At 46.2% G+C, this 22,181-nt stretch overlaps 1 protein-coding gene across 6 annotated transcripts in view; it reads left to right on the plus strand.

The window, feature by feature from the left end:
• CLEC16A (C-type lectin domain containing 16A) overlaps positions 1 to 6,404 on the plus strand; it is a 954,241-nt gene extending 947,837 nt beyond the window's left edge. For 5 of the 6 annotated variants that reach the window (XM_063934294.1, XM_063934290.1, XM_063934293.1 and 2 more), the window contains one exon: positions 5,043 to 6,404. In XM_063934294.1, coding sequence (XP_063790364.1) covers positions 5,043 to 5,416 — 374 coding nt within the window. In that variant the 3' untranslated portion in view covers positions 5,417 to 6,404. The remainder of the gene's footprint in view (positions 1 to 5,042) is intronic. The other variant, XM_063934295.1, reaches the window with a different exon arrangement.
• The last annotated feature ends 15,777 nt before the right edge of the window (positions 6,405 to 22,181 follow it).

Consider the following 22,181-nt stretch of genomic DNA (forward strand, 5'->3'; position numbering starts at 1 on the left):
TAGCCAAAGGTAGGCACTGTGTGGGGGTGGGGGAGAGGTGTATTTGGGGGGGAAGTACTGTGTTTTGTGTGTGCTTGTTTTTAAGTGAGGTGTGTGTGTTTTTAAGGAAAGTTGTACATTCAAGTAAAAGAGGCATGTGTGATGTGTGTGTGAGAGTGGCATGTGTGTGAGAGGCATGTATGTGTATGTAAGTGAGAGGCATATGTGTGTGTGTGTGTGTGTGTGTGTGTGTGTGTGTGTGTGTGTGTGTGTGTGTGTGTGTGTGAGGCATGTGTATGTAAGTGGGAGGCATGTGTATGTAAGTGAGAGGCATGTGTGTGTGTGTGTGTGTGTGTGTGTGTGTGTGTGTGTGTGTGTGTGTGAGAGGCATGTGTATGTAAGGGGCCCTACACACTAGGCGATGCGCCACCAAGGTGCCCGACGGCCGATACGGCCGACGAGCGACCCGGCGGCGGGGGGGCAGTGACGGGGGGAGTGAAGTTTCTTCACTCCCCCCGTCACTCGGCTCCGTAGACTTGCAGGCAAATATGGACGATCTCGTCCATATTGGCCTGCATGCACAGCCGACATGGCCCCAGCGATGAACGAGCGCGGGGCCGCACATCGTTCATCGCTGGGGACTCCACACTGCACGATATGAACGATATCTCGTTCATTAATGAACAAGATCGTTCATATCGTGCAGTGAAATCGCTATGTGTGTAGGGCCTATAAGTGAGAGGCATGTGTATGTAAGTGAGAGGCATGTGTATATGAGAGGCACTTGTGTGAGAGGTGTGTGTAAGTGAGAGGCACGTGTGTGAGAGGTGTGTGTAAGTGAGAGGCATGTGTATGTAAGTGAGAGGCGTGTGTGTTTAAGTGAGACGTGTGTGAGTGTTTAAGTGAATGAGGCGTTTGTGTTTTTTTTTAATATATATCTAGTGTTCACGCTAGGTGTCTGCCCCTTTTTTAGACAGCTGAATCCCGCCCTGCCAGTTTTTGTGCGCCCTGCCGCCCCGCCGTTTGCTGCCTGCCGGACCCCTCCACGTCGGCCAGCCGTGCGCCGCCAGACCCGGTACGTACATGAGAGTCCCCCTGGGCTAAATTAACCTAGTATTTTGCAGCTGTAAACATTAATCTCAGTGCTCTCTACCTGGTGCAATGTATCTCAGTGCTCTCTACCTGGTGCAGTGTGCCTCAGTGCTCTCTACCTGGTGCAGTGTGCCTCAGTGCTCCCTACCTGGTGCAGTGTGCCTCAGTGCTCCCTACCTGGTGCAGTGTTCCTGAGTGCTCTCTACCTGGTGCAGTGTGCCTCAGTGCTCTCTACCTGGTGCAGTGTGCCTCAGTGCTCTCTACCTGGTGCAGTGTGCCTCAGTGCTCCCTACCTGGTGCAGTGTGCCTCAGTGCTCCCTACCTGGTGCAGTGTGCCTGAGTGCTCTCTACCTGGTGCAGTGTGCCTCAGTGCTCTCTACCTGGTGTAGTGTGCCTCAGTGCTCTCTACCTGGTGCAGTGTGCCTCAGTGCTCTCTACCTGGTGCAGTGTGCCTCAGTGCTCTCTACCTGGTGCAGTGTGCCTCAGTGCTCCCTACCTGGTGCAGTGTGCCTCAGTGCTCTCTACCTGGTGCAGTGTGCCTCAGTGCTCTCTACCTGGTGCAGTGTGCCTCAGTGCTCTCTACCTGGTGCAGTGTGCCTCAGTGCTCTTTACCTGGTGCAGTGTGCCTCAGTGCTCTTTACCTGGTGCAGTGTGCCTCAGTGCTCTCTGCCTGGTGCAGTGTGCCTCAGTGCTCTCTACCTGGTGCAGTGTGCCTCAGTGCTCTCTACCTGGTGCAGTGTGCCTCAGTGCTCTCTACCTGGTGCAGTGTGCCTCAGTGCTCTCTACCTGGTGCAGTGTGCCTCAGTGCTCTCTACCTGGTGCAGTGTGCCTCAGTGCTCTCTACCTGGTGCAGTGTGCCTCAGTGCTCTCTACCTGGTGCAGTGTGCCTCAGTGCTCTCTACCTGGTGCAGTGTGCCTCAGTGCTCTCTACCTGGTGCAATGTGTCTCAGTGCTCTCTACCTGGTGCAATGTATCTCAGTGCTCTCTACCTGGTGCATTGTGCCTCAGTGCTCTTTACCTGGTGCAATGTGTCTCAGTGCTCTCTACCTGGTGCAATGTGCCTCAGTGCTCCCTACCTGACGCAATGTGTATAATGTGCTCTATCTGACGCAATGTGTATAATGTGCTCTATCTGGCGCAATATGTATAACGTGCTCTACCTGGCGCAGTGTGTATAGGAGGTTCTAACTGGTGCAATGTGTATTAGGGGCACTACCTTCCCCACGAAACAACGCCCCTAGATTTTTGCTGCGCACCTTCGGTGCGCACTGTCCATGTTTTGGCCATAGGAATGGGAGCACCAAGCATTATAGTATGTACCTAAGTTTGCCCATCTAACTTAAAAATGTGCCCTCCCGAATGAAAAATGTGCCCTCCCCGTGATCAGCACCCTGCCCTAAAAAAAAATACCACAGTGAACACTAATTATATTGGCACACCGCTGCGCCAAAGCATCTCCATGGAGACCTGGCGGGTGAGGGAGCACTGTAGGTGTACTATAATGGTATGCTGGTGTCTGTTTTATTGTAATGACTGACTTGGAGTGCGTCCACTTTCTATGTGTATCTATATTACTATTGGGAAAGGTACCTGAGCACGCTGCTACTGTTCACCCTGGGTGCCGGATAGCTACATATGGTATGTGTGTGTATGTGTAGGGGGGCACCAAAATGTATCATGCCTCCGGGCGACTAGGACGAACTTACGCCACTGTCTGTACATACATACATATATGGATAGATAGATTTTTAAAGGTCCATTTAACTAGGATCAGAGCACTTGTTTCTTAATCTTTCTCGTCTGTGTGATCTCACTTGAAGTGTGTGGAGGCAGAACAAAGCTGATCAGAGCATCTTCTGATCACAGTAGTACAGAGTATTTGAGGATACAAACATGCTAATCTTGTGGGAGGTTGTGTCCTGTTCGCTTCTGTGATTATGTTGGTGAGGACAGATCTGCATGTGACAGGGACAGTAGACAGAGAAGGGGGGTGCTCCCCCCCCCCCCCCCCTTCCAGTATCCCCCCAGCACTCTGACTATTACCTGTAACAATACTTGAACCTATCTGGTAATAGAATTTCAGAGATATTTGTTACATGCGTGACAGGGACAGTGTCAGTGGTGGTGGCTGCTTCAGATGGCTGGTGGGGTCTGCATTGTGTGCATGCACAGGTTTGCGATCCCGCAAACGTGCACAAATTAGAAAATTGCATGGCTTCTAGGGACTGCATCGACTGAAGCTCCTAGAAGCCGGATAGGGCTGCCGTAATAGCAGGACAGTGGCTTCCCATGGGAAGAGCTGTCTCTGCTAATGCAGTCCAAACTGGCAGTCCGGGGGAAGAAAAACACCTCCCCCTGGGACTGCCTGTCTGGCTTTGATTAGCAGGGAACGCGTCCAATGGGAAGTCACTTCCACTGCTAGGCAGACCCTGCATATGGCGAATTTTACTATGTAGACTGCTAGGTAGCCCCTATGTAAAATCCACCACTGGACAGTGTCATTGTGTAAGGAGGAGAATGGAGACGAGCATAAGTACTGACATGAAGTTCCTGTCAAACTGATGTTTGAAAAATAAACGTTTAGAGGTTATATATACTTAGAATTCATTGGTCCTTTATAAGATGGTATACAGTATGATTATTCTTGAACACCAAGATTACATCTTTTTGTTTCTCTTTATTTAAAAATAGCAAGTAGTCTATGTGCTAATCTGTGCTATGGATTATTATTCAATAAAGAGTCTAATTATAGTCTATGGGGGAAGTCAATTGCCTGCGGTAATTTACCGCAGGCTAATTGATCCCCCAGGACTATCCAGTTAGACCAGATGTCAGCCTGACACCAGCACTTATAGGCAATTTTTTTTTTCAGGACCTGCTAAGGTCCCCAATAAGTGCCCTGTTTTCACGATTGCGACAGCGAAAACACACATGTCCATTAACTCATCCTATGTGTTGTCATCTGAAAACAGGTAATTTTTCGGCCAGTAATAATGGTCTGTAATTGATTGCCTGAAAAAAAAATTGCGGTTAAATCCCATTTTTACTGGCCAAAAAATTATCAGGGTCAATTGAATTCCCCGCTATATGTGCTGTGGGTATAAACACTTGGCAGCGATAATGTTCAGCTCTTGATAAGGTTTTGCTGAAAAGAGCAAAATACTCCTGCAAGATTGTGATCAGAAGTATTTACACTTTGGTACTATTTTCACTTTTTCTAACATGATTTTCTTTTCCTTTCTTTTTCCTTTTGCAGGTTGTTGGCATTACAGTATCTCAAGTTTATCATGTGATACATTTCAGATTAGTATGTGCCACAACATGTAATTAGTGGCGGTGTTATGAAAGTGAACGAAGATATTTTATTGCCATTAAACAAATACATTGTTAAGATAAAATAGCTAGCAATTTGCATATTTCATAGCTAATATCCGTATTAACCTTTAACCAAGGCACTTGATTAAAGGTTAACAAATATAATATTTTAAAAGAACCTCTGTCATCTACATAATGCCTGGAGCACCAGGAAGTGTAGAAGAAACCTTGAGCTTATTTTACGGCCCTTCCGCTTGGCATAGAGGAATAGAACTGTAGTGTTTCCTGTATGCAAATATGGGGCCTTTCTGTGAGTTACAGTATCTGCATGATGCTCTATATTCTTTCACGCATATACAGTAAATGCTTATCAGACAAGGAACCTTTAACTGCATGTGCAAGGGTTTTACAGCAAGTCAAACAAATCTGTTCAGAGTCACATTTTTGCATTCGTATAGATTTTCGGAACCTAAACATGGCAAATATTTTTTTGTACCCTTGTTGCACTAATAACAGGAATTTGGTTTCTAACAACATTGTTTTGAATTTGTTTTGGTACTATATACAGTATTTGTCTATATTTAGTTCATGTAGAAAGTTAAGTTTTAAACTAATGTGGAATAACGTCTATAATTACAACTTTTTCTTTTTACCAGATGACTCTTCCATTCCTGACCAACCTGCAATGACCATTTACAGTCAGACGGAGTCCACCGATGGGACTCAGCCAACAGTCTCCAGAACTAGAAAGAGTTCCTTACGTAAGCCAGACAGTGAAGTAACCACTTTGGCCCCCAGCCTGACTCCAGCACCCCAGCCAACAATCTCTTTAATATCTGATGATAACACTGACGCTCTCAGCGTGGAATCCCTTACTCTGGTCCTTCCTGTTGATCCCCACAGTATTCACACGATCAGTTGTATTTTGGAAGCTCCAATGCACTCTGAAAACGATATCCAGACAGGAGACGAAAGTGCTGAGCTCAGTGGTACTGCAAATGCTGATCTGGCAGGAGCTGAAGGGCAGTGACAATGGAAATAAATTCACATCTGTTTTATGATGTAATGTGGAAAGCCATATTAGCAGCAACATTGAACATGACACGCCTATATCCAAATAAACCAGGACTTCCAAATCTGGTGTGTTCTCTTGGCCTGAGAAATACCAATGGATAATCCCGAGTATCATCCCATTATTATCACATCCACGCTTTCTCTAACGTTCAATACGCACATTAATGTATAAGAGCTACAGGCCTGCTACTGTAAATACTGTACACACGTTTCATGTGCTAACATGACATGATTTTTTGTAACAACGAATAGTGGGATAGACTGTTATGAAACCACTGCAGTGTAAATGAATATACATTCTCTGTTACTTTTTTATCATATTTTGGTTTTGGTAGTGATTGCCTCTCTTTAGATCAGATACCTAATTATATTATACCAAACAATTTAATTATTTTCTCCATGTCATGCGACTACTGTATGTGAGACAGCAAGAATATTTTGCACTATTTGGCACTTTAGAGCATTTATTTACACTGTCTATGCTGTTATTTTGTCTTTTTAGCTGTAGTAGTAATAGACTATTATTTTTGCTATTCTGCCATTTAAGTGATGGCATTCTCATGTTGCTATAGCAACTGCTACTGGATAAAGGGTACCAACTGGCTCTGGTATAGTGTTCCTGCTGCATTACTCAACTCTGCTTTTAAAATACATCACAGTTTCAAGTAAGTTATTATGGGCACTGAGTTTTGTCTGTCACATTTTTCTGGTTCCATGTATGTTCAACATTTAACATAGCTGTTTCTGAGATTACAGTCTGTTTCTTTGCTTATAAAATAAACACACGTCAGTAAATGTACATTAATTCAGAGGGTTGTTTAGTTTCCAAATCACACTTTATTAATTTAAAACTATCAATATTGTACAGTGAAGTCCTGCAACTCCTTGTCAGATGACTGACCCGGATGTTAAATAAAATGAGTATAATACTGTGGTAAAAGTGATATTTTAGCAATGATTATTGTTTTGTGCTTATAATTCATGTAATTTGCACACATGGAATAGTGATCATTTGAATACAATTTACAGGGACACATTCCTGCAGAGTTACTCTCACACAGTGCACTGCCGTCTGGGCCTACAGACACTACTGCTATTTTTCAACTGATTTTTTTAAGATTTCCCGCAGAGTCATCAGTGAAAGCGGTGGACTTCTAGTATCTATATATATATATATATATATATATATATATATATATATATATAGCTATCCAGCAAGAGACGGCACTCAGAGACGGCATCAGTTCAAAAACATATATTCCAGGTCAACGTTTCGGAGCACACCGCTCCATCGTCAGGACAAGATAGCAGTCCTGACGACGGAGCGGTGTGCTCCGAAACGTTAACCTGGAATATATTCTTTTTTTGAACTGATGCTGTCTCTGAGTGCCGTTTCTTGCTGGATAGCTACACATTTGTTATTCTGGCACCTGAGCAAGTTGGATCATTATAGGAGTGCCGGCTGCTGCTGTATGGATATAGATATATACACTGCTCAAAAAAATAAAGGGAACACTAAAATAACACATCCTAGATCTGAATGAATGAAATATTCTTATTAAATACTTTGTTCTTTACATAGTTGAATGTGCTGACAACAAAATCACACAAAAATTATCAATGGATATCAAATTTATTAACCCATGGAGGTCTGGATTTGGAGTCACACTCAAAATTAAAGTGGGAAAACACACTACAGGCTGATCCAACTTTGAATTAATGTCCTTAAAACAAGTCAAAATGAGGCTCAGTAGTGTGTGTGGCCTCCACGTGCCTGTATGACCTCCCTACAATGCCTGGGCATGCTCCTGATGAGGTGGCGTATGGTCTCCTGAGGGATCTCCTCCCAAACCTGGACTAAAGCATCCGCCAACTCCTGGACAGTCTGTGGTGCAACGTAGCGTTAGTGGATGGAGCGAGATATGATGTCCCAGATGTGCTCAATTGGATTCAGGTCTGGGGAATGGGCGGGCCAGTCCGTAGCATCAATGCCTTCATCTTGCAGGAACTGCTGACACACTCCAGCCACATGAGGTCTAGCATTGTCTTGCATTAGGAGGAACCCAGGGCCAACCGCACCAGCATATGGTCTCACAAGGGGTCTGAGGATCTCATCTCAGTACCTAATGGCAGTCAGGCTACCTCTGGCGAGCACATGGAGGGCTGTGCGGCCCCCCAAAGAAATGCCACCCCACACCATTACTGACCCACTGCCAAACCGGTCATGCTGGAGGATGTTGCAGGCAGCAGAACGTTCTCCTTGGCATCTCCAGACTCTGTCACATCTGTCACATGTGCTCAGTGAGAACCTGCTTTCATCTGTGAAGAGCACAGGGCGCCAGTGGCGAATTTGCCAATCTTGGTGTTCTCTGGCAAATGCCAAACGTCCTGCACGGTATTGGGCTGTAAGCACAACCCCCACCTGTGGACGTCGGGCCCTCATACCACCCTCATGGAGTCTGTTTTTGATTGTTTGTGTAGACACATGCACATTTGTGGCTTGCTGGAGGTCATTTTGCAGGGCTCTGGCAGTGCTTCTCCTGTTCCTCCTTCCACAAAGGCAGAGGTAGCGGTCCTGCTGCTGGGTTGTTGCCCTCCTACGGCCTCCTCCACGTCTCCTGATGTACTGGCCTGTCTCCTGGTAGCGCCTCCATGCTCTGGACACTACGCTGACAGACACAGCAAACCTTCTTGCCACAGCTCGCATTGATGTGCCATCCTGGATGAGCTGCACTACCTGAGACACTTGTGTGGGTTGTAGGGAGGTCATATAGGCACGTGGAGGCCACACACACTACTGAGCCTCATTTTGACTTGTTTTAAGGACATTACATCAAAGTCGGATCAGCATGTAGTGTGTTTTTCCACTTTAATTTTGAGTGTGACTCCAAATACAGACCTCCATGGGTTAATAAATTTGATTTCCATTGATAATTTTTATGTGATTTTTTTGTCAGCACATTCAACTATGTAAGGAACAAAGTATTTAATAAGAATATTTCATTCATTCAGATCTTGTATGTGTTATTTTAGTGTTCCCTTTATTTTTTTGAGCAGTGTATATACGTGTGTGTGTGTGTGTGTGTGTGTGTGTGTGTGTGTGTGTGTGTGTGTGTGTGTTATAAAAGTATAGCAATGGAGGTGCTTAAATACCAATGTAATCGCTAATGTCCAGCTGTACACTAGTGTGTTCCTGACGTAATTTTGCATCAGTGTCCTATGTGTTGTGAAGGACCGCTGCTCCCCTTTCTATAATACTGCTAGGATCCATGGATAGAGATTCCTGTTAGAAACAAAGAGAAAGAGGGTGCTCCATAGTGCATAAAAGTTTTATTTAACACACAGGTTTAAAAAAAACTTCCAGTAGGAGAAACCCGTACCAGGTAAAGTAGCACTGTGGGCTGGCTACCACATGATTTATATACAAAATATCCAGGCAATCTCGTCCCGAAGAAACACCAGTCACTGTTCACGACTCATCACGCTGTCTGCACACTTGCACAGCACAGCGGTGATCCACGGGCAGCATGGTCTTTGCAGCGGTCAGGAGAAGCCAGGAACAGATGGAGTGTGCATCACTAGGCCCCACCCTAACCCGTTTCGTCAGAGGATGCCCTCTGACAAAGTCTCTATGACAAAAATGCGTTAGTCGGGGCCTAGTGATGCGCATTCTATTAGATCCTGGCTAAATACATATTTTATTATGCTAAAAAAGGGGTATATTGAGTAAAACATTTCAAAGAAAAATTGTAATTACAATAATCCACTACTACTAAGGTACCTAATATCGATATACAACACAAACAGTATGAACGAAAGACAGACCAATATTCAGTGTAAATAAGAGTCAATGGGGCATATTCAATTGGGAGCAAATTTTCCAAATCAGTTGTATGAGATTTTTGGTATTCAGTTGGGTGTGGTGGGTTGTTTTGAGCACCTTCAGAGCAAGTCCAATTTTTCCTAAAATTTTTATTTTTAGGAAAACTTGTTGGTACTTGCTGCTGGACTCCTTGGATGCCCCCTGTAATGGCTAATTAAGTTCTGTCAGGGTACTGCTGGTGTCTGTGTGTGGGGGGGTGCTGCTGGTGTCTCTGTGTGTGGGGGGAGGTGCTGCTGGTGTGTGTGGTAGGTGCTGGTGTGTGTGTGGGAGGTGCTGCCGGTGTGTGTGGCAGGTGCTGTTGGTGTCTTTGTGGGGGTGCTGCTGGTGTCTGGGTGTGTGCGGGGGGGGGGGGGGAGGGGGTGCTGCTGGTGTCTGGGGGTGTGTGTGGGGGGGGTGCTGCTGGTGTCTGGGTGTGTGGGGGGGAGTGCTGCTGGTGTCTGTCTATGTGTGGGGAGTACTGCTGGTGTTTGTGTGTGGAGTACTGCTGGTGTCTGTGTGGTTGGGGAGTGCTGCTGGTGTCTGTCTGGGGAGTGCTGCTGGTGTCTGTGTTTGGGGAGTGCTGCTGGTGTCTGTGTGGGGGGGAGTACTGATGGTGTCTGTGTGTGGGGAGGGAGTACTGCTGGTGTCTTGTGTGTATGGGGAGTACTGCTGGTGTCTGTGTGTGGGGAGCCCTGCTGGTGTTTGTGTGTCTGGGGAGTACTGCTGGTGTGTGTGTGTGTGTGTGTGTGTGTGTGTGTGTGTGTGTGTGTGTGTGTGTGTGTGTGTGTGTGTGTGTGTGTGTGTGTGTGTGTGTGTGTGTGTGTGTGTGTGTGTGTGTGTGTGTGTGTTGCATTTTTCATGTTTTGTTGCCTTACAACCTGGAATTAAAATGGATTATTTCAAGGTTTGCTTCATTTCATTCACAGAACATGCCTACAACTTTTTTAATTGTGAAGTAAGCAACAAATAGGACAAAATAACAGACAACTTCAGCGTGCATAACTATTCACTCCCCCTAAAGTGAGTACTTTCTAGAGCCACCTTTTGCGGCAATTACAGCTGCAAGTCGCTTTGGATAAGTCTCTATGAGCTTGCCACATCTTGCCACTGCGATTTTTGCCCATTCCTCAAGTCAAAACTGCTCCAGCTCTTTCATATTGGACGGTTTCCGCTTGTCTGACCACAGATTCTCAATTGGATTGAGATCTGGGCTTTGACTAGGCCATTCCAACACATTTAAATGTTTCCCTTTAAACCACTCGAGTGTTGCTTTTAGCAGTATGCTTCGGGTCATTGTCCTGCTGGAAGGTGAACCTCCGTCCCAGTCTCAAATCACAGGCAGACTGAAACAGGTTTTGCTCAAGAATATCCCTGTATTTGGCACCATCCATCTTTCCCCCGACTCGAAACAGTTTCCCAGTCCCTGCTGCTGAAAGACATCCCCACAGCATGATGCTGCCACCACCATGTTTCACTGTGGGGATGGTGTTCTTGGGGTGATAGGATGTGTTGGGTTTGCGCCAGACATAGCGTTTTTCCTTGGTGGACGAAAAGTTAAATTTTAGTCTCACCTGACAAGAGCACCTTCCTCCATACATTTGGGGAGTCGTCCACATGACTTTTGGCAAACTCAAAACGTGCCTTCTTATTTTTAACACTAAGTAATGTTTTTTTTTCTGGCCATTCTTCCATAAAGCCCAGCTCTATGGAGTGTACGGCTTATTGTGGTCACGTGCGCAGATACACCAGTCTCTGCTGTGGAACTCTGCAGCTCCTTCTTCAGGGTTACCTTTTGGTCTCTGTGCTGCCTCTCTGATTAATGCCCTCCTTGCCTGGTCTGTGAGTTTTGGTGGCCGGCCCTCTCTTGGCAGGTTTGTTGTGGTACCATATTCTTTCCATTTGAAGAGGATGGATTTGATAGTGCTCCGGGGGATCATCAAAGATTTGGATATTTTTTTTATAACCCAACCCTGACTTGTACTTCTCAACAACTTTGTCCCTGACTTGTTTGGAGAGTTGCTTGGTCTTCATGGTGTGATGCCTCTTGCTTAGTGGTGTTGCAGCCTCTGGGGCCTTTCAGAAAAGGTGTGTTTATACTGACAGATCATGTGACACTTAGATTGCACACAGGTGGACTTCATGTCACTAATTATGTGACTTCTGAAGGTAATTGGTTGCACCAGAACTTTTCAGGGGCTTCATAGCAAATGGGGTGAATACATATGCACTTACCAATTTTCCAATTTTTAATTATAAAAATTATTTTTTATATAAATTTTTCTCATTTCACTTCACCAACTTAGACTATTTTGTACAGATCCATCACATAAAATTCAGATAAAAAAAAATGCAAATTACAGGTTGTAATGAAACAAAGTAGGTAAAAAGCCAAGGGGGGCACTGTATGTGTGGGGAGTGCTGCTGGTGTCTGGGCTGGGCTGCCAAGAGAAATTCTGGGCCCCGTTACAACAACTTTCTGGGCCCCCAGACCCTCACTGGAGGGGGTGTGAGCACAGCATGCTGAGGGCATGGCCACTCCTCCTTGGGGTCGTGGAAAGCACATCAGAAGCACCCACTCACAGGAGCATGGCATGCCTCCCAGCCAAGGTAGTAGAGAGCCTGGCTGGGCCCAGGTACGTTTCAGGGGGCATGGCCTAATCAGAGAAGGCGTGGACCTGGGCCCCTCTATGAGACCTGGGCCCAGGTAATTTGGGGGGGTGCTGCTGGTGTCTGTGTGTGTGGGTGGAGGGGATGCTGCTGGTGTGTGTGTGGGGTACTACTGCTCTGTGTTTGTGAGGGTGCTGCTGGTGTCTGTATGTCTGGGGAGTACTGCTGGTGGGTGGGTGGGTGGGTGGGTGTGTGTGTGTGTGAGTGAGTGTGTGTGTGTGTGCGTGAGAAAGAAAATTGGCACCCCCTCCCCCATTTTATTAATGGGGACATTAGGGACATAATGTGCATGCCATGTGGGGACATTTATTTATTTAATTTTATATATATATATATATATATATATATACACACACATACACACATTTATAGACCACAGCAAGAGAATTGATTTGGACGCAAGTCCTCTTTATACCACATTCATGCCCTTAACTTGAGAACTCGTTGTTATTCAGTTACAATACCCTTCATTAAATAACACATTACACTATACTGCCATACCCAGTCATCAAACATATAACCTGTTGAATTCTAATTAAACACCCTACTCATTGAGCTATTTGATCCTGCATAAAAACTATGAACACTATATGAAGCTACTGGTACTATGAAAAATAATAATCAGCATTGCAGTTGAGCAGATCTATGTAGTGTGCAGCCACACATCCAATCTCTTGCAGCCACACACTACATAGATCTGCTCAGCCGCAATGCTGAAGTACAAGTTAAGCTTCTATTAAGTAGAATTCTCTAGCTAGAGGCTCATACACACTAAATGAGCCCCCACCGTCGCAGATATCGGCAGCAGCGGGGACCCGGCATGGTGCTGGCATCGGTAAGTGCATACACACTTGCCGATACCAGCAGGTAAAAGGGTGAAGGTATGTTTGGGGGGGGGGGGCAGTGGTGGTGGGGGGGACGCCTATGCTGCAGCATAGCTGCCATCAACGAGGACCTCCCTCGCCTGTACATGTTCAGACGAGGGCGGGGGTCGTTAACAATGCGCGGATAACGACATTGAGTATACACACTAGACGAGATTGTAAGAGATCTCACTCAGATTGGCCCTTCTGAGCGATATCTTTTATTTTCTCATCTGGTGTGTATGGGCCTTTAGAATTATCTACCTTTCTACGCAAGGGCAGATAGCTCAATGAATAGATTGTCTGACTGCAATGCCACAGGCAAAGGGTTTGATTCCCAGGTATGTCAGCATCTTAAAATGTAATAAAGGACAGTGTGACTGTATAACAAAGAAATGTCAAGTTGAGTTCATTAATCAATAAGTATTAGTGACAAAAAGGGTGGGGTAGGAGACAGGGGCGGTCAGGAGATGCTGGGCTTCAAAAAGGGGGGAAGCTGCAAGTGAAAGTAATAAAACAGATAATTGACAAGTGCCACCAACAGCGCCTCCTACCCTGAAGCGCTATGTGCGGTGTTCCCTCCGCACACACCAAGTTCCAGACCTGATCTAGGGCATGAAGGCAGGAGGTGAGGAGAGGTGATGAGTGGTGCTATGCAGCCGGTAATCCAGGGCAGCAGGCTGATTTTAACACTTTTTTTTTTTCCTCTACCCCACAAAAAAAACTTGTGACCGTGGCTATCATGCCAGCGCATAACAGTGGTATTTGAAAAATGGTTGTGATGCCCATGTAATTATTTGGGCAATTAAATATGCCCCAGTTTGTTTGTCACTCTCTCAATTGATATTTCATAGAGGATAAAGCAATCCATGTTTTATTTGTGGTACGGAACTTCCCATCACTTTGCCCAGTGTTGTGTCTGTTGTGCGCAACTGTTGCAGTCCCCCAAAATGTTGCAGTCCCAGCACTAGTATAACTGTACAATGACTGCCCACACGATTAGGGGACAAACCTGCCATGCGTCTCACCTTTTGTGGTATGCGGTATCTCCAGGTCACTCGCTGGGGTCCGGTGTTCTGTCTCCCCCCTTCTACTGCCGGTGGGTGCAGTGATACAGTCCTCTCCCTCTTCTGGACACATTCATTGGTGAGAAAACTGTATAGTTATTTAAAGCAACTTTACAGTATTGAAACCTTACACAGTTCATGTATTGTACTTTATGCAGAGATTCATCATTTACAAGCAGTTTTAGAAGTACTCATTCCAGAAGCGCTGTAGCAGACTATGGGGACATTATAAAACCCTCTAAAAAAGAGAGAACTGAAGGAGGTATCCACAGAAACCAATCAGATCCCAACTATCCTTTATCTTGTACATTATTGAAAATGATAGGTAGATTCTGAGTGGTTGCTATGTGTAACACCTCCAATTATACTTAATATGAGGGTTAGGCAACCAGTGGCGGGATTTAGTTGGCATCCCGATGTACGTGATCCCTGCTGTCAGAAGACCGGCTCTGGAATCCCAACAGCTGTCAGAATGCCGACACAGGAATCCCAGTAGCCGACATATGTAAGTATCGGGGAGGTTAGGGTTAGGCTTCGGGAAGGCAGGGTTAAGGGGAAGAAAATAAGAATTTACTTACCGATAATTCTATTTCTCGGAGTCCGTAGTGGATGCTGGGGTTCCTGAAAGGACCATGGGGAATAGCGGCTCCGCAGGAGACAGGGCACAAAAGTAAAGCTTTTACAGGTCAGGTGGTGTGTACTGGCTCCTCCCCCCATGACCCTCCTCCAGACTCCAGTTAGGTACTGTGCCCGGACGAGCGTACACAATAAGGGAGGATTTTGAATCCCGGGTAAGACTCATACCAGCCACACCAATCACACCGTACAACTTGTGATCTAAACCCAGTTAACAGTATGATAACAGAGGAGCCTCTGAAAGATGGCTTCCTAAACAATAACCCGAATTAGTTAACAATAACTATGTACAAGTATTGCAGATAATCCGCACTTGGGATGGGCGCCCAGCATCCACTACGGACTCCGAGAAATAGAATTATCGGTAAGTAAATTCTTATTTTCTCTATCGTCCTAAGTGGATGCTGGGGTTCCTGAAAGGACCATGGGGATTATACCAAAGCTCCCAAACGGGCGGGAGAGTGCGGATGACTCTGCAGCACCGAATGAGAGAACTCCAGGTCCTCCTTTGCCAGGGTATCAAATTTGTAAAAATTTACAAACGTGTTCTCCCCTGACCACGTAGCTGCTCGGCAGAGTAGTAATGCCGAGACCCCTCGGGCAGCCGCCCAAGATGAGCCCACCTTCCTTGCGGAATGGGCCTTAACAGATTTAGGCTGTGGCAGGCCTGCCACAGAATGTACAAGTTGAATTTTGTTACAAATCCAACGAGCAATCGACTGCTTAGAAGCAGGTGCACCCAACTTGTTGGGTGCATACAGTATAAACAGCGAGTCAGATTTTCTGACTCCAGCCGTCCTTTAAATGTATATTTTTAAGGCTCTGACAACGTCCAACAACTTGGAGTCCTTCAAGTCGTCTGTAGCCGCAGGCACTACAATAGGCTGGTTCAGGTGAAATGCTGATACCACCTTAGGGAGAAAATGCGGACGCGTCCGCAGCTCTGCCCTATGTCGAATGGAAAATTAAATAAGGGCTTTTATAAAACAAAGCCGCCAGTTCAGATACTCTCCCGGCCGAAGCCAGGGCCAGTAACATAGTCACTTTCCATGTGAGATATTTCAAATCCACCTTCTTTAGTGGTTCAAACCAATTTGATTTGAGGAAATCTAAAACTACATTTAGATCCCACGGTGCCACCTTAGGCACCACAGGAGGCTGTATATGCAGTACTCCTTTGATAAAAATCTGGACCTCAGGGACTGAGGCCAATTCTTTTTGGAAGAATATTGATAGGGCCGAAATTTGAACCTTAATAGATCCCAATTTGAGACCCATAGACAATCCTGATTGCAGGAAATGTAGGAAAACGACCCAGTTGAAATTCCTCCATCGGAGCACTCCGCTGCTCGCACCACGCAACATATTTTCGCCAAATACGGCGATAATGCTTCGCGGTGACTTCCTTCCTTGCCTTTATCAAGGTAGGAATGACTTCTTCTGGAATGCCTTTTCCTTTTAGGATCTGGCATTCAAAACGCCATGCCGTCAAACGCAGCCGCGGTAAGTCTTGAAAAAGACAAGTACCCTGCTGAAGCAGGTCCCTTCTCAGAAGTAGAGGCCACGGAGCGTCCGTGACCATCTCTTGAAGTTCCGGGTACCAAGTCCTTCTTGGCCAATCCGGAGCCACTAGTCTTACTCCACTTTGCCGTATAATCCTCAATACCTTTGGTATGAGAGGCAGAGGAGGAAACACATATACCGACTGGTACACCCAAGATGTTACCAGCGCGTCCACAGCTATTGCCTGCGGATCTCTTGACCTGGCGCAATACCTGTCCAGTGTTTTGTTGAGGCGAGACGCCATCATGTCCACCATTGGTTTTACCCAACGGTTTAATAGCATGTGGAAAACTTCTGGATGAAGTCTCCACTCTCCCGGGTGAAGGTCGTGTCTGCTGAGGAAGTCTGCTTCCCAGTTGTCCACGCCCGGGATGAATACTGCTGACAGTGCTATCACGTGATTCTCCGCCCAGCGAAGGATCCTGGCAGCTTCTGCCATTGCCCTCCTGCTTCTTGTGCCGCCCTGTCTGTTTACATGGGCGACTGCCGTGATGTTGTCCGACTGGATCAACACCGGTCTTCCTTGAAGCAGAGGTTCCGCCTGGCTTAGAGCATTGTAGATTGCTCTTAGTTCCAGAATGCTTATGTGAAGAGACTTTTTCAGGCTCGACCACACTCCCTGGAAATTTCTTCCCTGTGTGACTGCTCCCCAGCCTCTCTGGCTGGCACCCGTGGTCACCAGGATCCAATCCTGCATGCCGAATCTGCGGCCCTCCAATAGATGAGCCTCCTGCAACCACCACAGAAGGGATACCCTTGTCCTCGGCGACAGGGTTATCCGCAGGTGCATCTGAAGATGCGACCCTGACCATTTGTCCAACAGATCCCTTTGCATGGAATCTGCCGAAAGGGATTGCTTCGTAAGAAGCTACCATTTTTTCCCAGGACTCTTGTGCATTGATGTACAGACACCTTTCCTGGTTTTAGGAGGTTCCTGACCAGGTCAGATAACTCCTTGGCTTTTTCTTCGGGAAGAAAAACCTTTTCTGAACTGTGTCCAGAATCATCCCCAGGAACAGCAGACGAGTTGTCGGCATTAATTGGGATTTTGGAATATTCAGAATCCATCCGTGCTGCTTTAGCACCTCTTGAGATAGTGCTAAACCCATCTCTAGCTGTTCTCTGGACCTTGCCCTTATTAGGAGATAGTCCAAGTATGGGATAATTAATACGCCTTTTCTTCGAAGAAGAAATATTATCTCGGCCATTACCTTTGTAAAGACCCGAGGTGCCGTGGACAAACCAAACGGCAGCGTCTGAAACTGATAGTGACAGTTTTGTACAACGAACCTGAGGTACCCCTGTGTGAGGGGTAATTGGAACGTGGAGATACGCATCCTTGATGTCCAAGGATACCATAAAGTCCCCTTCTTCCAGGTTCGCTATCACTGCTCTGAGTGACTCCATCTTGAACTTGAACTTCTTTATGTACAGGTTCAAGGACTTCAGATTTAGAATAGGCCTTACCGAGCCATCCGGCTTCGGTACCACAAAAAGAGTGGAATAATACCCCTTCCCTTGTTGTAGAAGAGGTACCTTGACTATCACCTGCTGAGAATACAGCTTGTGAATGGCTTCCAAAACCGTCTCCCTTTCTGAGGGGGACGTTGGTAAAGCAGACTTCAGGAAACGGCGAGGTGGCTCTGTCTCTAATTTCAACCTGTACCCCTGAGATATTATCTGCAGGATCCAGGGATTTACCTGCGAGTGAGCCCACTGCGCGCTGTAATTCTTGAGACGACCGCCTACCGCCCCCGAGTCCGCTTGCGAAGCCCCAGCGTCATGCTGAGGCTTTTGTAGAAACCGGGGAGGGCTTCTGTTCCTGGGAAGGAGCTGCCTGTTGCTGTCTCTTCCCTCGTCCTCTGCCTCGTGGCAGATATGAATAGCCCTTTGCTCTCTTATTTTTAAAGGAACGAAAAGGCTGCGATTGAAAGGTCGGTGCCTTTTTCTGTTGGGGAGTGACTTGAGGTAGAAAGGTGGATTTCCCGGCCGTAGCCGTGGCCACCAAATCCGATAGACCGACCCCAAATAACTCCTCTACGCATCGCCTGTCCACTGTCGTGTCCATAAAGCTCTTCTGGCCGAAATGGACATAGCACTTACCCGTGATGCCAGTGTGCAGATATCTCTCTGTGCATCACGCATATAAAGAAATGCATCCTTTATTTGTTCTAACGACAGTAAAATATTGTCCCTGTCCAGGGTATCAATATTTTCGATCAGGGACTCTGACCAAACTACCCCAGCACTGCACATCCAGGCAGTCGCAATAGCTGGTCGTAGTATAACACCTGCATGTGTGTATATACCTTTTTGGATATTTTCCATCCTCCTATCTGATGGATCTTTAAGTGCGGCCGTCTCAGGAGAGGGTAACGCCACTTGTTTTGATAAGCGTGTTAGCGCTTTGTCCACCCTAGGAGGTGTTTCCCAGCGCTCCCTAACCTCTGGCGGGAAAGGGTATAAAGCCAATAACTTCTTTGAAATTAGCAGTTTTTTATCGGGGCACCCCACGCTTCATCACACACGTCATTTAATTCTTCTGATTCGGTAAAAACTACTGGTAGTTTTTTCACACCCCACATAATACCCTGTTTAGTGGTACCTGTAGTATCAGCTAAATGTAACATCTCCTTTATTGCCAAAATCATATAACGTGTGGCCCTTTTGGAAAATACGGTTGATTCGTCACCTTCACTACCGGAATCAGTGCCTGTGTCTGGGTCTGTGTCGACCGACTGAGGCAAGGGGCGTTTTACAGCCCCTGACGGTGTTTGAGGCGCCTGGACAGGCACTAAGTGAGTGTCCGGCCGCCTCATGTCGGCAAACGACTGCTTAAGCGAGTTGACGCTATCCCGTAATTCCACAAATAAAGGCATCCATTCTGGTGTCGACCCCCTAGAAGGTGACATCCTCATATTTGGCAATTGCTCCGCCTCCACACCAATAACGTCCTCATACATGTCGACACACACGTACCGACACACAGCAGACACACAGGGAATGCTCTATACGAAGACAGGACCCACTAGCCCTTTGGGGAGACAGAGGGAGAGTCTGCCAGCACACACCAAAAAGCGCTATATATGACAGGGATAGCCTTATGATTAAGTGCTCCCTTATAGCTGCTTTTATATTAATATATTGCCATTTATTTTGCCCCCCCTCTCTGTTATACCCTGTTTCTGTAGTGCAGTGCAGGGGAGAGACCTGGGAGCCTTCCTGACCAGCGGAGCTGTGACAGAAAATGGCGCCGTGTGCTGAGGAGATAGGCCCCGCCCCTTTTCCGGCGGGCTCGTCTCCCGCTATTTAGTACATTTAGGCAGGGGTAAATATCTCCATATAGCCTCTGGGGCTATATGTGAGGTATTTTTAGCCTTTTTAAAGGTTTACATTTGCCTCCCAGGGCGCCCCCCCCCAGCGCCCTGCACCCTCAGTAACTGCCGTGTGAAGTGTGCTGAGAGGAAAATGGCGCACAGCTGCAGTGCTGTGCGCTACCTTAAGAAGACTGCAGGAGTCTTCAGCCGCCGATTCTGGACCTCTTCTTGCTTCAGCATCTGTGAGGGGGCCGGCGGCGTGGCTCCGGTGACCATCCAGGCTGTACCTGTGATCGTCCCTCTGGAGCTTCATGTCCAGTAGCCAAGAAGCCAATCCATCCTGCACGCAGGTGAGTTCACTTCTTCTCCCCTCTGTCCCTCGTTGCAGTGATCCTGTTGCCAGCAGGAATCACTGTAAAATAAAAAACCTAAGCTAAACTCTCTAAGCAGCTCTTTATGAGAGCCACCTAGAATTGCACCCTTCTCGGCCGGGCACAAAAATCTAACTGGAGTCTGGAGGAGGGTCATGGGGGGAGGAGCCAGTACACACCACCTGACCTGTAAAAGCTTTACTTTTGTGCCCTGTCTCCTGCGGAGCCGCTATTCCCCATGGTCCTTTCAGGAACCCCAGCATCCACTTAGGACGATAGAGAAAGTATGAATACTTACCATAAATGTGTCTGGATCCTGGTCGTAAATGTGTCCCTATATAACTTCTGATATCCTTTTAAGTTTTATTTAAATAATAGAATGCCTATATGAGGGAACCCTGGCAATTATACAAGTCCTTCAACACTTTCAAAAGGAATTATGTAACACCGCTCCAATTATAATTTATAGTAAATGGGAGTGACATTCTCTTTCCAAATATGACAACATCAAATCGCTAAATGGACCTATTTATATATACACTTAGTTGTCACATCAGTAGCATAATCTATTAAAGCATACAGAACAGCAAGCAAAATCGCAATCTGAAGTCAGCCTGAACCAGCATCTACTTTATACCATGAAGTTATTAATCATTTTTAGAGGAAGTTTGGAGTACAATAATTGCCCTAGTCCCTATATTATATAAGGTTACCACATTAATAAAACTCCTCTTTTCTGTTTCCTTGGTATGTAAGGTGTTCTTTCATACTTGGCGTGTAATTTATTTTCAGACACTTCTATTTTGCAATAATAAACACTCTGTAGAATGGCTATTGTGTTTTGCAGGTTGTAATCTTCTTACCATTACAGCATCTCATTTTGTACTGATACTCCACCAAAGAACATATGCTGTCTTAGCATATATGTCCCATGTTTCACCTTGAATAATTGAAATCCAGTTCATGAAAGATTCAGTGATTCTGTATTTAATAAAAGAAGTTGAGTATAATGGATTGATAAATTCCATTTTATTTCTGGATGACTGAGTGCACTGTGTGATAATATGTGTAGTACAGTAGTTTGAATAAATGCCAAGTCGAACAAGGAATACAGTATGCCTGTGACAGATAGTTGCGTAGAAATAAAATCCCTTATGTTGTCACCCCTACCTGTACATAATAACATATAACACAGCAATTGTAAGATACATACGGCAACCAAGTACAGCTTAAAGGGACCATTTTTCAATCAGTTCTGCCCTGAAAATCCACGAAAACTGACCTCTCAACAGTCGTACCGATATTTTTCTGTGGGGATATTATTTAGAAAAATTTGAGAAGCGTAGCTTTTATCTGCTGGTTTTGTAATGTGTGGCTGGGATTTGTAGTGCTGTAAAACCAACCCATATAGTTTTGCTGATAATGAAGCTATTGCCATGATGTATGCTGGGTGAATTAGATAGTTAATCCTAGGTGCGACCATGTTTTAAATTCTGGGAAATTATAATTTGAAATAAACAGAAGAACCCTCAGATTAGCCATCCATTTATTAACCACAGTGCCGTGGCTGTTCTCCCCAATGCCCTGTGCCATAGCCAGTCCTAATCAATTTTATGCCATAGGCAAGATTTTGGCTGGTTTGCCCTAGTACTGCTACTAATTCCACCTCTGACCCAGCACAGCACCCATCACCCCTCACCCATAGCAATCCTCATCCACAGAGCAGTAACGTAGACATTTTGGTGCTCTGTGCTAGCTTAGCACTGGTGCCCCCACCATCCGTATTTTAAATAGGGAAAGCGTGCGATAGTGTCCCATATTCACGTTACGCCTCACAGTAGTGCCCCTTATACACATAATGACAAACAACAGTATGTGGAAGTAGGTGTGCAATGTGTGTTGTGCTATGTATGTGTGTGGAATGTGTATGTGTTTGGTGTAGTATGTATATGCAGTAGTGGATCTTGCCACGAACAAGCAGGACTTTTGCCCGGGGCGCCGCCTTCCGCAGGGCGCCGCACCATGGCAAGATCCGCTGCTGCTGTGCCCGCCGCTGCCCGCAGTCCGCTGTGAAGGGAAACTAGACTCTACGCGTCTAGTTTCCCTTCGTCGGCTGCCCGTTGTGAAGGGAAACTAGACGCTACGCGTCTAGTTTCCCTTCGTGGAGAGGACCTTTACTGTAATGATGTGCGGTGCGCGTTGATGTCATCGCGCACCGCACAGCAAAGGTCCTCTCCACGAAGGGAACTAGACGCTTAGCGTCTAGTTTTCCTTCGTTTAGAGGACCTTTGCTGTGCGGTGCGCGATGACGTCATTGCGCACCGCACATCCTACTACAGTACAGGGGGCGTAACTGACCACGCCCCCTGTATGAA

The sequence above is a fragment of the Pseudophryne corroboree genome, chromosome 7 (genome assembly GCF_028390025.1).
Source record: "Pseudophryne corroboree isolate aPseCor3 chromosome 7, aPseCor3.hap2, whole genome shotgun sequence".
In the NCBI taxonomy this organism is placed as follows: Eukaryota; Metazoa; Chordata; class Amphibia; order Anura; family Myobatrachidae; genus Pseudophryne; species Pseudophryne corroboree.